Raw genomic sequence first — 14,779 nt, 5'->3', positions numbered from 1 at the left:
GTGGGAGAGGGTGAAATGGTGAAGAGAAAGGGGCAGACAGGATGCTACGCTGGTGGCCCAGACCAAGCTCGGTGGTGGCACCAGAACAGAGGGAAGAGAGGCACTGTGGAGTTAGAATGACCCCTTCAAATGGGGTCATAAAGGGAAGGGATTAGAGTCAAGAAGGCCTTGTGTGTTTTATTTTGGACGGCTTTGGATAGTAGTGCCACGTATTCAAAAAGAAAACACCAGAAAAGAACTTGAGAAAATGAGTTGCAGGCAACTTTTTTTTTTTTTTAAACCGTTTAGTCCATTGTATTTGGTTCTAGCATCATATACTTCTACACCCTTCTCCTTCCTGATAGGCAGTAATTTGGAATATACCTGTAAGTGTGGAAGCCTTCAATCAAGAGGACCATTAAACCCCCAGACATCCCAGCATGAGCAAGAGGTGGGGACCACGGAAGGGAAGCCCATCAGCGGCCAGGATACCTTCCCCCCTCAGGAAACCACGTTGTCTGCAGTGAACCTGACAGATGACCAGATAGCCGCTGGCCTCTATGGTAATTTTCTCCACTCACAGCCTTTCTCAGCATCAGGATTCTAGGACCAGAGTTGTCAGCCTTCCAGTCTAATACCTTCCAGTCTAATACCAGTGTGCCTTATAAATTGTCCTGGAAGAATGATTACACGGTTGTTAGGAAGGTAGGCCTGTAATAACTTTGATTATCAAAGAAAGCCATGAAGTCCCCTTAAGAAAACTCACCTGATGTTGCAAATTATAAAATATTTTGAACAGCATTTCACTTTTTCACAGTCTGGCAAGCATAAATTTTTTCCAGGTTATCTCAATGGAAAAAAAAAAAAAAAGATTAATGATAATCCCTATTGTAGTGCCTAGATGGTTTTTGAGGAACAAGTGAGACATGACATTACTTTATAAACAGTAAAGCCTGATTATAGATGGTAGTTGTCCCTGCTTTTTTTGTGTCTGGAAGGACTAATGGATTTTTTTTCCATTTAACAGACATTATTAATAGGACTTTGAATTTTTTTTTTTTTGCATACACACAACTTCCAATGGATTTTGAGAAAATTTCTCATATATACATGCCAGGATTTATATTTACATGAATAAAAAAATGTAGATTAAGAAAGAGTATCTGTTCACTTCTATGGGTATGAGTTATATTAATTTTGACCACCGTGATTCACTTTTCCACAGTATGTACAAATAACGAAAGTACACTGAAGTCCATCATGAAGAAGAAAGATGCCAACAAAGATTCAAATGGAGCGAAAAAGAATCTTCAGTTTGTTGGCATTAATGGAGGGTAAGGACAGATGGTGGTACTCATGTTTATACATGGTCTGTTTCCTTTGCTTCCTGCCTACTCAAGTCATATTTAAAGATGCCTAGTCTGGGTTGCTGCCGCATCTGGGTAACCGAAGATTGCCTCCTCAGAAAGGTGCATTTGGGCTTCTCTCCTCTCTTCTTGCTGTCTTTGAGGATATTTCTCTCTCGAAAGGATACCTGATGAAGCTGAGTAGTTTACATCTTCTCACCTCTGATCTAAAACAAATGGCCTTCAACAAAAGCAGGAGACGGCAGGCTCCCTGCACTGTTGGACAGCTGGTCCTTAAGCTGTGTCAGACCTCAGCCACAAAGAGACTGAGAGCATCATTCCATGGGCCAGGGGTAGCCATCCATTCCTTCACAATGGGTTGTTTTTGCTTAGCTCTCCATGTTGACAAACCAAATAGTAAGGTCTTTTACCTGAAGAGTAACCTCACCATGCCATCAGTTCTTTACTTTCTAAATAGAATGTGTATTCCTTCTCTTTTAATTGGCCCAGGTAAATGGTTAAGCCTGTTCATCCTCCTACAGTTGAATCAAAGCAGTAAATCTATTAATTGACACCTGGCCTCGCCAAGAAGGCTGTAGAGCAGTTAGTTGAGATAATATCTATAGTAAAGTATACCATGATGATTTAACTCAGTGGTGCCTGTTTACCAAATCTTTAAAATTTTATTGGATAATGTGTCCCACATTTTGGAGGCTATGTACCAGAGGAACTGTTGGTTACTTACATAATCTGTTTGTCTTGACCCTAGGAGAGTTAATAGATCAAAATAGGAAGAATGAAAAAGGGGGAAGAAAAGGAATAGGAAAAATGAACAACTGCAGACCTGGTTTCCATAATATAAGTTTCCTTTGATTTATACTAAGCCAGAGGTTCTATGTACCTACATACATATTTTTTTTTTCTACGAGGTTACCAATTGACAACCTAGGTTATCCTTTTTAAGTGAGACCCATTAAAACCACCAGACTTCTCTATAGATCTTACAACAAACTTCTAAGTATAGGGTTAAAACCACTGGTGAAATTTCTAGGGTCAGTTAACAGCTTTCCCTTCATAACAATTTCTGTCCCTGAGTCTTTACGGGCACACCTCGCATCTCCTGAACTCCCAATTGCCACCTAGGTATGAAACAACTTCAAGTGATGATTCCAGCTCAGAGGAAAGCTCTTCTTCCGAGTCAGATGACGAGTGTGATGTCCCTGACTGTCCTCCTGAGGAAGAGGAGGAGGAAGAGGAGGACGGAGTCACTCGGGGAATGGCGGAAGGGCAGCGTGCAGTTAATGTGGAAGGTTTCAAGTCCACCAGGGTGGAAGATGAAATGCAGGTTCCAGAATGTGAACCTGAGAAGGTGGAAATCAGAGAGAGGTGTGGTACACCCCCCCTTCCCTCCCCCTTCCCACGTTTGATGTACTTTGGCAGTAGAATTGACTGGTTAGGAGATTGTACACTTGTATCTTAGTTTGGTCTTTTCTGATTTCCAAAGGAGAGCTAAACTTTACCTGTTCCTCAGAGGTATGTATATCTTGTCATGATGCTAAGAAGTGCTAGTGTGGAACTAGATCTCTTATGGGTAGCAAAAAGAAGGGCTTGCTATCTGTTCACGTTTGTTTCTTTAACGATTTGCAATCTAATTTTTTACGTGGAGTCACCATCTGCATAACTATTAAGCACCACAAAAGTTGCCATTGTTTGAACCTAAAGGCCTGTTAGAAGTTTTTGTGAATAGCACATTTCACATTTTAAAGTTTTAGATTTTACCATTAGCCATTTATCCTCCTACAGGTGTCAGTACTGTTATTATAGGATCATTGTGTGTGAGAGGAACTGTTTTTGGCCTCAACTGAAGACCACATTTAACTGTAAGAATGATGTAATCAGTCATGTGCCCATATTTTGTTGCTCACTGAGTGACTAGAAACACCACAAGAGTGGATTTGGGACCATCATAAACAGCAGCTGAAATATCAAATAAACACTTTGGTTGGCTGAATGACGTACCTAAAAATGTAGTCAGTCTTAAAGACTTAGCAAATATGGAGTCAATGCTTATAAAACAGGAGAGAGTAGAACAGATGGAATTTCAGTATAGTTTTTCAACCATATGAAGTATAAATAAAACATTTCAGAAAAGTCATCTCTATTTAATTTGGCAAATGAATGTTTAACTGCATTAGCACAAGGTAAGTATCTTTAGTTTATATTTCCAAGTATTTTCAAATGGTTTAATATCTTGACATCTGTTGGTTTTTTAACAGCTTTATTAAAGTATAATTTATCTGCCATATGTCATCTGACTTTTAAGCTTATATTTTCATGTCAGTTAAACAAACACTTCCTGAGTCACCAAATGTGATTTCAGATGTGGTTTTAATAGCATAACAGGTATGGGGTAATTCTGACCTCCTCAACCCCTCAACAGTAGAAATATTTTTAAGAACTTAGAACAGGGAGTTCCCTTTGTGGCTCAGTGACAACAAACCTGACTAGTATTTATGAGGATGCAGATTTGATCCCTGGCCTCACTCAGTGGGTTGGGGGATCCAGTGTTGCCATGAGTTGTGGTGTTGGTCACAGACACAGCTTGGATCTGGTGTTCCTGCAGCTGTGGTGTAGTCCACCAGCTACAGTCTCCAATTCGACCCCTAGCCTGGGAACCTCCATATGCCACAGGTGCAGCCTTTAAAAAAAAGCAAAAAAAAAAAAAAAAAAAACCTTAGAACAAAAAGAGTGGAAAATATCCACATGTTATTCCATGAGGTGGTCACATGGGCTAAAGTGGTAGAGCCAAAATCTCCTCTCATGAATAGACCTGAGTTCTGGCTGGAGGCCTTGACTCTATATGGTAGCATCAATCCTCAGCTGCCTGGATTTCACCAGGCAAGTACCTAGCACCACCACCACCTGCCGAGGTTGACTTAGAGCCTCTTGGCTTGTAAAGGATGATAGAGTTTGAGGTAAACATGCCTTTCCCTTTGTGGCCAGTCATGAGCTTTCTTTCTTTTTTTTTTTCCCCCCTTTTAGATATGAATTAAGTGAAAAGATGTTGTCTGCATGCAACTTACTGAAAAATAATATAAATGACCCCAAAGCTTTGACCAGCAAGGATATGGTAAGTCTGACCTACAGACACTGTCCCTGTGCAGAGTGCCTGAGTGGACACCATTGTTAAGGCATCTCTAGCCTGTGCTTGAGCTATTGTTGTCTGCATGCTTTTCCCCAAACTATTCCTAGCGTGTGTGGGCAGAGAGAACCTCCTCTGTCCTGCTCGCTGGACCACACCATGAATGCTTCCCTGGATCCGACTTCAGACACCCTTTATCCACCCTGTACTTCCTTGGGGGTTGAGCATCTGCAAGGCATCTACTTGCCTGTGGAAAGGAGGGCTAATTTCAATCATTCATTATCTTTCTACATCTTCTGCTGCTTGCAGAACTTTGTGATCCAGGGAGCAGAATCCGGGAATTTTTTGTTTTTTAAGTTAGCCTATGTTTTTAAAAAGAAACCTATCTGGGCTGAGGTCAGCATTCCTTTCAGTTATGAAACTACATATTATGTTCTGATGTGGAATGCAGGCAGTCACTATTTTTAAACCTAGAAATAACTGCACTTGTCATCTTCTCACAGTTTGAGAGATTCAGAAGCAAACAGCAAAGAAGTTGATAGTTGCCTTAGGTGACATGAATAGCACAACATAGGACCGTTAAATGTTTCCATGGCAATGGTGAATCTGATGTCATCACCAAGTCTTTCACTATTCCATTTATTGGTGACATTTAGATAGGTGGCTTCTTTCCCAGGTCTGACAGATCTTCTCCTTGACAGCTCTATTCAGTGCATTGAGAAAGTGTAGCATCCCATGTTATTTTAGATATTAACGTACATTCACATCTTTGCATGTTAGCAATAGCTTTACTATGAAGGTTTTTTTTCTTTTTTAATGATTTTTTATTTTTTTTCCATTACAGTTGGTTTACAGGTTCTGCTGATTTCTAGTTTTATGCTGAATAACTTAATTCCACAGCTAGTGAGAAAGTTCATTCATAGGTCTCACAAGATTACAATGTTATATCACCAAAATGTTAGGACTAGAAGGGACTATGGAATTATTTAATGCTGGAAAGGCAAGTAGTTTTCCTCATACAGCAAACACAGTCTGAGGAGTAATTGGTGGTGGTTGTCATCAGCATGAGGAGTGTGGGGGCGTGTGTCCATGAAGCCAGTCTATTCTGGTCCCTCCTGTTTTAACTGAGGCCCTAAAGATTATAAGTCTTCTCTGGAGGGTCAACTACTAGTTAGTGCTGGAATTAGAATTTACTTACCTTAGATACTGGTCCATGTTTTGTTTATCCTGGATAAATCATATTACCTTATTACATAGCTTCTTTTTTTTAAAAATTAAGCTGTCTTCTCATATTTGTTTATATGGCTATAGGAACAAATTTATCAGAGTCAGCTGAGTCTTGACATTCAAATACTGTGCTAAAAAAGGAGCATGACCATGATGTTTACAGAAGAAAATACTAAATGAAATCCCTGGCCTGGAGGGACATGAAACTACATATTGAACTCCATCAGTATAGACTGAGTGCCTGTCTATGCCTTGGTCACAATAGTAAAACCGGGAAAGGTCATTGCAGTGTTAATATTTCCCACTAGGTTTAACCCGAACTTGGAGTAGAAATTGGGTCACCTACATGGGTATGTCTCCCAACCTAGTGCTGTGGAAATGTTGAAGAAGTTGAGGTTTGTCTGGATAGGAAGGAAGCAGCACAATTAAGTGTATTAAGTAATTTCTCATGTCCTGAGTACTGTGAAAATCATTTAAAGGCTAGCATACCTACATAATAATAATTCAGTATTATTATACCTTGAGATCATCAAGCTGCTCTTGGATGCTGGTGCGTTGGTGGCCCCGGTCTTCAGTATGTGCCTACGTGGTGCACATGTATTGCCTAATTTGTCTTCATCACAAACACTGTAAAGGGAGGGTATTTTCATTATCCCCATTTTGCAGATGAGGAAACTGGGGTACATAATAAGTATCTTCCAGAGCATTGTACAGCTCATCATTAGCAGAGCCAGAATTGAAACCTCTGGCAGTGGTATGACTCTTGCACAGTGCTATATGTCCTGTTTATAGAAGTTAGAATACACGAGTGTTTTAAAATCAGGAGGGATATTTCAGTGTGGAGTTTGAGGCTTCTCTGAGGGCTCTGGGTTTCATTAGTTGTTTTTTAAGAGTGAATTCTTACTGCATGCACTTTGACTATAAAAGGCCTGGTTTCCTGGGCCTTCAACGAGGCCTCAGAAGGGTCTATAAATAGAAGAACTCATGGCTGATTGCTTGGTGTTTTGGCAGAGGTTCTGTCTGAACACTCTCCAGCATGAGTGGTTCCGTGTGTCCAGTCAGAAGTCAGCCATCCCGGCCATGGTGGGGGACTACATCGCCGCCTTCGAGGCCATCTCCCCAGATGTTCTCCGCCACATCATCAACATGGCAGATGGCAATGGCAACACCGCCCTCCACTACAGCGTGTCCCACTCCAACTTTGAGATCGTCAAGCTGCTCTTGGATGCTGGTGCGTTGGTGGTCCCGGTCTCCACTCTCACGGTGCTCGAGGCTGTGACTCATCTCCAGGGAGCTGGTTGGCCCACTCCTCAGTTCAGGGACCCTCCTAAAATCCTTCTCATTGCTTGTCCCCATGATGTGGCAGCAATCGTGTTCTTGAGTCACTCATAGGAGGCTTGACGTTTAAACGGAACTGGGTGACACCGTTTCCAGATCTGTCTTGCAAGGAGGTGTTGAGGATAGTCTTGGCTGTGATTCAACTGCGTTCAAGTGAGGTGTATCCCTGGTAACAAACGGTGACGCACATTCCCTCCGGAGCTGAATCGTGCAGGCTTGGTGGGTTCAGGCGGAATTCTACCCCTTGGACCAGAGGCGTAGCTCTAGTGTTTGTGGTCTGCTTTGTTTGTCCTTGCACCAAGTCCCCTCCACCAGCTGCCTTGCAGAGCTGCACAGTTGGTCCATATGAGGACCAGGCAAAGCCACTGTAACACTGTGGTAGAGTCACCACTATTCCCACCCAAATTTACCCTGTTCCTGGGGAGTCAGCATAGAGAAACAGAAAAAGTGTTGTTCTTACATCTGAACCATAGTTATGAGAACAGTGGACATCCTTGGTTATAATTGAAACTTGCCAGTCCAGTATATAGTCAATGAATGCATTAAACACGGAGCAAGGGGCTGGTACATAGAAGGGCCTCCTTGAGAAATAGTGAGCTTTTAGCTTTTTGTTCAGATGGAACCGCCAGTGATACACTTAGTCCCTAAATCACTTTTATTTATTTTGAAATACGTATTTTTACTTTATGAGACTGGTACAGAATTCATAGTACTCTGGTCTAATTAACGAGAACACAATGTAAACATCTGATTTAGAAAATGCAAAAAATTGTCCAGTTTTTCCATACCACTTCTTGACCCAACTGTCCGGTTTTTCTCTGCTCTGTTTTGGGAGTGTTGGGTTAATGCAGAGAAAGCAAACATACTTTTTTTTCCCGAAGTTTGCTTACTCCCAGTTAGAGGCCATGTTAGGATAAAACTGTTTCCATCTTAAAGAAAGGAATTCCAAGCCTCCTTCCCTTCAGACTTTCCAGACTATAAACAGAGCTGGTGATACCGTCAGCCTGAGTTACTGTTTAAAGAGAAAAGTGGATACTGTCCAGGAAAGCTAAGGACAAGATTTCAGGACTGATCCTGAAAGTAACAGTTTTCATCTATCCTTGGAAAATTGGCATGGACAAGCTATTTTAGTAAACTCAATGATTTTAATGATCAAATGATTGTTGGATGCCTTTGGTTAATTACATTTCTGGATTTACTTCACTTGCTACTGCTCCCCATTATAGACTGAGATTATAGCTGCATGAAGCAAGTTTGTGAATCTAGGATATTAGCAGCCTCGGCAAAGAACCGAATGCCAAAGATAACCTAGAAGCCTCAAAGAGCATATCTGCTCACCTGCTTCTCCACCAGACAGCTTTTTTTTTTCCTTTTGTACATCAAACAATATGCACTGTTGTAAATGCCATTGTACCCCTAGTGTGCAGCTGTTTTAGCACTCAGGAGCAGTTTCCACAGTGGCCTTCTCTTCTCACCCCTGAGGATGGAAACGGTGTAAGCATTTTAATCCTATCTGCTTACACATAAAAAGCTTCTTTCCTGCAGTCTCCATTCCTTTCATTTTATTGGAAAGTTCTGGAGGAATTTTTGAATGCCTAGAGGATAATTTAGGCCCTGAAGACTGCTGAAGAATTTTAGGACTAGAAAAGGGCTGGTTTATTGGGTCTGGGAGTCCCTGGCAGTTTCTGAGGGACAGAACTGCAGTTGCTCTCAGACCAGTTCCTGGAGCTGGGTGTCATGTGACTGGCATTCTACTCCCAAGGGCCCCAGACGAGTCAGAGCAGCAGACTCAGGGTCTCAGAGTGAGCAGTGGTTTATGAGTGGGAAACGCCATCTTCAGTGTTCCCTGCATAACTCTTTACAAATCCTCCTTTCCTTTGTAGCTCTCACCACCTCCTTCATTTCAAAACGGTGATTTTCTAGACACACATTATTGTTTATTCTTCAAAGCAACTATTACTTAGAACAGCCCCCCTGCCCCGGACCTCCAAGCTGTTGTGATTCAACCACCAGTCACAAAGAAGAGGTGCTGTAAAACCTTGCTCTCATTTCTCATGAAGTAGAAAAAAATATTTTCTTTGGTTTGGTATGAAAACACCCCTCCCATTCCCTTCTGGGACTTTGACAACCTGAGACCATTTCACGGGGCTTTTCCTCACCCCATCCCTTCAGTTCACGGACACACCTGATGCCGTGAGGAGATGGCACCTCCCTAAAGAGACGCATGTCTTTGCAGATGTGTGTAACGTGGATCACCAGAACAAGGCAGGGTACACCCCCATCATGCTGGCAGCCCTCGCCGCCGTGGAAGCAGAGAAGGACATGCAAGTTGTGGAAGAACTCTTTGGCTGTGGGGACGTGAACGCCAAAGCCAGCCAGGTGAGTGTGCGTGCTTGCAGGGCATGTGCTGGCCAACTTGGCTCTGACCTGCACAGGTACCCCCGCCACGCTGCCATCATAAGCAGCTGCCCGTGGGTCCTGGGTGACCGGACACACCAGTGGAACAGTGGCTTAACTTCACATTGGCAGTGTCTCCCTCCTTCTCCTTGCCTTGCCTCTGTTTGGAGGAGTGTATACCGTAGGGCAGTGTAAGTGGCAGGGAACACCCCCGCCCCCAGTCTTCCTGGTGGCTACTGCTTCCGGACTGCCTCTGTGTGTTGTATCTTCATACCAGGCACAGTGCCCCTCATCCAGATGTGTTCACCGTTGTGACCATTTTCTGAACTTTCCTGCTCCATATGTTCCAGATCCTCCAAGCTAAAGGGAAAAATTGACTCATTACTTTGCTGACTTGCTGGTTAGCCCTGCTCATGAGAAACTCATTTCTCAATGCCTGCCATCACCCAGCCCCAAGTAGTTCCCTGTCCACGTTTTCTTCTGTCATTACTCTCCTTCCTCCCTTCCCCTGGCCCAGCCCCCACTGCAGGTCACCCTGCCAGCCCAGCATGTGCTTTTGAAGTCCTCTGTTGTTTCTTCCCACAGGCAGGACAGACAGCCCTCATGCTGGCAGTCAGTCATGGGCGGATAGATATGGTGAAGGGCCTGCTGGCCTGTGGGGCTGACGTCAACATCCAGGATGACGAGGGTTCCACCGCCCTGATGTGTGCTAGTGAGCATGGCCACGTGGAGATTGTCAAGCTGCTGCTGGCCCAGCCGGGCTGCAATGGCCACCTGGAGGACAACGTAAGCTGTCTCTGTTGGGCCTCTGTGCTAGGGGCCTGCAGGAGCCCAGGGTTGGAGGGGATGGTTTCTGTGAGTCCCGCTTGACAGGGAGAGAGCAGATACTTCTTTATTTTCCTCAAGAATTTGCACTGCCATCCAGGCCACTTACCTTCACAGCCCAACTTGACAGCATTTACTGTGTGCCAAATAATACTCCCATGAACTAGAGTGAAGGGTGGGAAATAAATAGGTCTCATCCTAAAATCATAAAAGGAAGAAGGTGATGCCATGTATGAGAACAGGTACTGAAGGGGATAAACAGATTTGCAAGACAGTGAAATTCAGTGTCAGCAACTTCTGGGTACAATAATTAGGGAGAAAGGGTGAGGCCCCTGGTCCCTTTGGAAACCCTTCATGTGGGCCCATCAGAATAATCTGTGACATTTCATCAGCTAGGGCGTCTGGACTATCTTGGCTTCTTTTAGGCACATCATCCCATTGCTTCTCGGGCTGTGCCCATCATCACTCTACTCTCCTTCCTCTTCCACTTCCCAGGCTGTCCCAGCCCCAGATAACCCCTTGACTAGACAACACTCTAAGGAAAGCTGCTGCTCTGGCTATCTCCAAACCAAAGGGGATGGGTCTTGATAAGCCAGGGCACAGGAACTAACCTTTGGGTAGTGACGTGGTTCAAAATCCAAAGGTCCCAGAGGTCTGGCTGGGTTGGTTCTGCTTTTGAAAATTTATCTCTGTAGGGCATAGGTGTGGACCAGAACAGCTTCCATCATTCCAAAACACTAAAAGGTTAGAGGGGAAGCATCCTCCTTTGCACTAAACTTCAGATCCCAGTGGGCCCACGCCAGTAGGAAGAGCAAATCAGTACAGGTATTTACTGGCATGAAGGACTGACTGGCTTCTGCAGTTGCAGTGACCCCATCCCCACCCTTAGTAGCCTAGGAGCTGTGGTTGTACCATATTCCGTTCTCTTCTGCTGTGGCAGAGGGCCAGCTTCCAACCTGTCTTTGCTTAAGAACAGTCTGGGTTTCCTGTGCCATGTGTTTGTTTGTTTGCTTTCACTTCTGCTCTCAGCAAAGAACAGCTTTAGATCTAGCAGTAAGAGGCCATTGAGCCATAGTCACTTCCAGAAATCTGGTCCCCTTGGCCTACTGTCCACTTCCTTATCTGTAAAGGAGCAGGAGGGCATCCAGCTGGCTTCCGGAAGAAAGGTGACTCCCAGAGTTCAGAGTGGGAGGGAAGACCATCAGGTTCAAATCACACACAGATTGTTTCCTGCTGCTGGTGACTAGAAGGAAACCCTTATTCTAAAACTAGACAAAATACATTGTTCTTGGTTTTTTTGTCTCTTTTAAAAAATATTATTACTTTTGATTGAGATATAGTGGATGCACAACATGCTATTTTTTGTCTTAATGAATCTTACATCCATGTAAATTCTTGCATTTTATTGGAAACCAAGCATTTATCTGAAAAAGTTTCTTTCCCATATTTAGCATTTCCCCTCATATTTCCATAAGATACTTTTCTGCAAGGCAGCAGGATTCATTCAGTGCTTATGGATAGATGTGAACGCCTAACATTCTTCAAGGGTGGTCAAGGCGGAAGTATCACTTCCCTCCCCAAGAGGAAGGTCGAGATCTTTGGCAAATTGCAGGTCGTCAAAACATACACCAGGCTACATGACTGCTCATTTGTAATTATAAGGAAAAAAAAAGTGTTTCTACCCCCACTGTCGCCTGCTGCCCCCTGCTGGTGGGCAGGATGGTAGCATGAGCATCTTCAAGCACAGCCTGTTTTTGTGGCTCCTCAGTGCATAGGCTCACACCAAGCATAGTGAGGCAGCAACAAAGACAATGGGGTGATTCTCCTCTTGACCCAGGGCAGGCTGGGGCTGGCCCTCTGTCATCCTTGTGTCCTTCAGGCTTAGCACCTCGAGGTCCAAAATAGGGTCCTAAAGGACTGAACAAACGGCTAGATTGTGGAATCTTATCAGCTACTGGAAGGTATTGTGTTGTTACCTTTTGTCTGCCTGGAAGTTGGAGAAACCCAGTCTGGCTTGTTCTTTTCATCTCCTCCTAAGGATGGCAGCACCGCGCTCTCAATAGCCCTGGAAGCAGGACACAAGGACATTGCCGTTCTGCTGTACGCCCACGTCAACTTCGCGAAAGCCCAGTCTCCGGTCAGTGCGGTGCACCTGGCATTTGTAAACAGACCCAAAGCCACCAGATTAGTGAAACCCCCTTCCTCGGGGAGTTGAAGGAGGTGCAGGTTTTTGTGGTTATTCTGAACAGTTTTGGCATAGAACTTAAGGGTTCTTCACTTTTGCCCCACCCAGAAGAACAGGAGTGCTAAGGTTAGCATAGCAGAGGCAGGATGCCTGCTGGGCCTCACATCCTCACATGAAGGATTTATTCTGGACAGAATTATCCAAATGGCACATCCTGAGCCTTTGAATACACATCGCCTCCTGGCATTTTTCCTCCGACAGTGAGCAGCAGCCTGTGGTCCCAGAGTCCACTCTTAGCCCAAGTCAGCCTCCCAGGCCAGCTGGACGTGGCCCTCAGAGTCCAGCTGGCTCCAGGGCTACTCCCACTTGTGGACCTATGTTCTGCATTCTGGCTCCCCTTGCTCTGGCTCAGGGTGGAAATCAGCTATGGTAGATGGAGTTCCTTTATCACAGAGGACATATCTGCCTGAGGTCAGTCATTAACCCCATTTTTTTCCTTTCCTGGTCTCTAGGGCACCCCAAGGCTTGGAAGGAAGACATCTCCTGGTCCCACCCACCGAGGTTCATTTGATTGATTGTGTGCAAATAGCCGTCCATTTATATGCCACCACCGTTTAGCTGCTAATTGTTCCTGTTGGGGTGACAGATACTGAATGTATATGGTGCCTGAGCTTACCAGCAAACAACACATAAAGCCAAGGGCTGAAGGCTAGAGCTGTCACAGTGGAAGCTGAGCCAGCAGGAGATTGCTGGCTGGGCACACACCACCTCCCTTCTGGCCATCTTCCCTCTGTAGGGCACACTTGCTGTCAAGTCTCTGCTCCTGCTCCGTTATGTACAGTTGTAGGAAGTTGTAACCTGACCTGAGTGGGCAACTTCTATTCCTTCTCTCCTCTCCACCCCACACCCCCACCGCTGCTGAGAAGTGTCAGGTTCTCATTGACATGGTGTTTTTAAATGTTCTCACAAATATTTATATTTACTAAATGTGGAACCATTGGAAAACTCTTTGAAAATTCCATTCCAGGATGGTTTTGTTGCTTTCTCTTTTGTCTTTATTATTTTCAAGTAAGGAAGTGGAGATGACTTTGATCATCAGTGAATTGGGCCTGGGCTGGTAGGTTTCTGGTTTAAAAATAAAAGATGGAACTCTCAGACAGTATAAAACTTAAAAAAGGAAGTCTTTTCAGTTGGTTTTATCTAGGTGGGTGTATTATGTGACTTTTTATATAAAGGGTATCTATATAAAATTGACACAGTATTTTCAACTTTTATATTCCATAATAATTAAATACATGAAGAATGACCTGTAACATTACCATATTTTTATTAATAATTGCACAACTGTGTATCTAATGATAAAGGTTGAATTGTGTTAGAGGAATTGGCTACATATTTGCCTCTAGAGAAACATAGTATAGTTCTCCACATATTTATGGACTCCTTTATCCCACGTCACATTTACTTTGGTCTTATATGTATTTAAATGTTTGAAGTGCCTTAGACTCTTGCCATATTTTCAAAATAAAATTTCATTAAGCACTTTTGCTTGTCCCTGCTTCCCCTCTGACAGCTGTCTGCCCCAATCCTATTGCCTTAGAGCAGGGGCAGCAAAAGCTGATGGATGGAGCATGCAGGGAGTGTGGGTGCCTGGTCCGATAATCTTGGGTTCCAGCAAGAGGAGACTTACTTCTGAAAGCACTACTCTGTTTCCAGCTCTGCTCATTACTTAGGTTGCACATCGTGAGCCTGAAATTTAAGACCTCATTAGGCAAACAGTTCATCAGACAGGTAACCTCCAAGTTAGCTCCAGTGAGCTGACTCTTCTAAGGTGTGGTCTTTGGGTTTAAATGGGGGTTCGGGGCCGGGACAGCTTCTGGATGACTGGTTGAAACCTACAGTGATGAGAAAGGAAAGATGAAGCTGGACAGACTGTATTTCAGCATGCTGTTGGACCAACAGCACCTGTTTTCGATTGAGTCCATCTCATAAAATGAAGAAGCATGGCAGTCAAAATGCAAACTGGTTGTTTTGGCATGGTTGCTGGTGGTGAATTTTAACCAGGCTGTTTGTGAAAGCTGGGTGCATTGGAGAAATGTCACTGATGCTTTTTGTAAACCTTTCTTTCCTTTTTTCCTCTCCTTCCTTCTTTCATTTATTCATTCATTATGGAACTCAAGAAAAAGGCCAGAGAATAGATTTTCCCAACAGTCATCACAGTGTTGGCACAGGAACCCCTGTGTCATGGGCTTAGAGCTTTGCGTATTAGAGAACTTACAGAAACTGAGGAAAGAGTGCTGTAATTCAGGCCCCCCCTGGGGCAGTAACAGATGCTCCCCC

General features: G+C 44.0%; 1 protein-coding gene across 4 annotated transcripts in view; it reads left to right on the top strand.

Moving 5' to 3' along the window:
* The window catches only part of KANK1 (KN motif and ankyrin repeat domains 1), a 203,631-nt gene extending 189,650 nt beyond the window's left edge, over nucleotides 1-13,981 (top strand). For 3 of the 4 annotated variants that reach the window (XM_047767722.1, XM_047767726.1, XM_047767724.1), the window contains 9 exons: nucleotides 345-542; nucleotides 1,205-1,313; nucleotides 2,469-2,711; nucleotides 4,368-4,455; nucleotides 6,706-6,925; nucleotides 9,269-9,411; nucleotides 10,015-10,215; nucleotides 12,293-12,391; nucleotides 12,952-13,981. In XM_047767722.1, the coding sequence (XP_047623678.1) occupies nucleotides 345-542; nucleotides 1,205-1,313; nucleotides 2,469-2,711; nucleotides 4,368-4,455; nucleotides 6,706-6,925; nucleotides 9,269-9,411; nucleotides 10,015-10,215; nucleotides 12,293-12,391; nucleotides 12,952-13,014 (1,364 nt within the window). In that variant the 3' untranslated portion in view covers nucleotides 13,015-13,981. The remainder of the gene's footprint in view (nucleotides 1-344; nucleotides 543-1,204; nucleotides 1,314-2,468; nucleotides 2,712-4,367; nucleotides 4,456-6,705; nucleotides 6,926-9,268; nucleotides 9,412-10,014; nucleotides 10,216-12,292; nucleotides 12,392-12,951) is intronic. The other variant, XM_047767723.1, reaches the window with a different exon arrangement.
* The last annotated feature ends 798 nt before the right edge of the window (nucleotides 13,982-14,779 follow it).

Source organism: Phacochoerus africanus, chromosome 2, assembly GCF_016906955.1.
Source record: "Phacochoerus africanus isolate WHEZ1 chromosome 2, ROS_Pafr_v1, whole genome shotgun sequence".
Taxonomy (NCBI): Eukaryota; Metazoa; Chordata; class Mammalia; order Artiodactyla; family Suidae; genus Phacochoerus; species Phacochoerus africanus.
The sequence above is the reverse complement of the archived record's forward strand: the minus strand, read 5'-3'. Positions and strand labels throughout refer to the sequence as shown.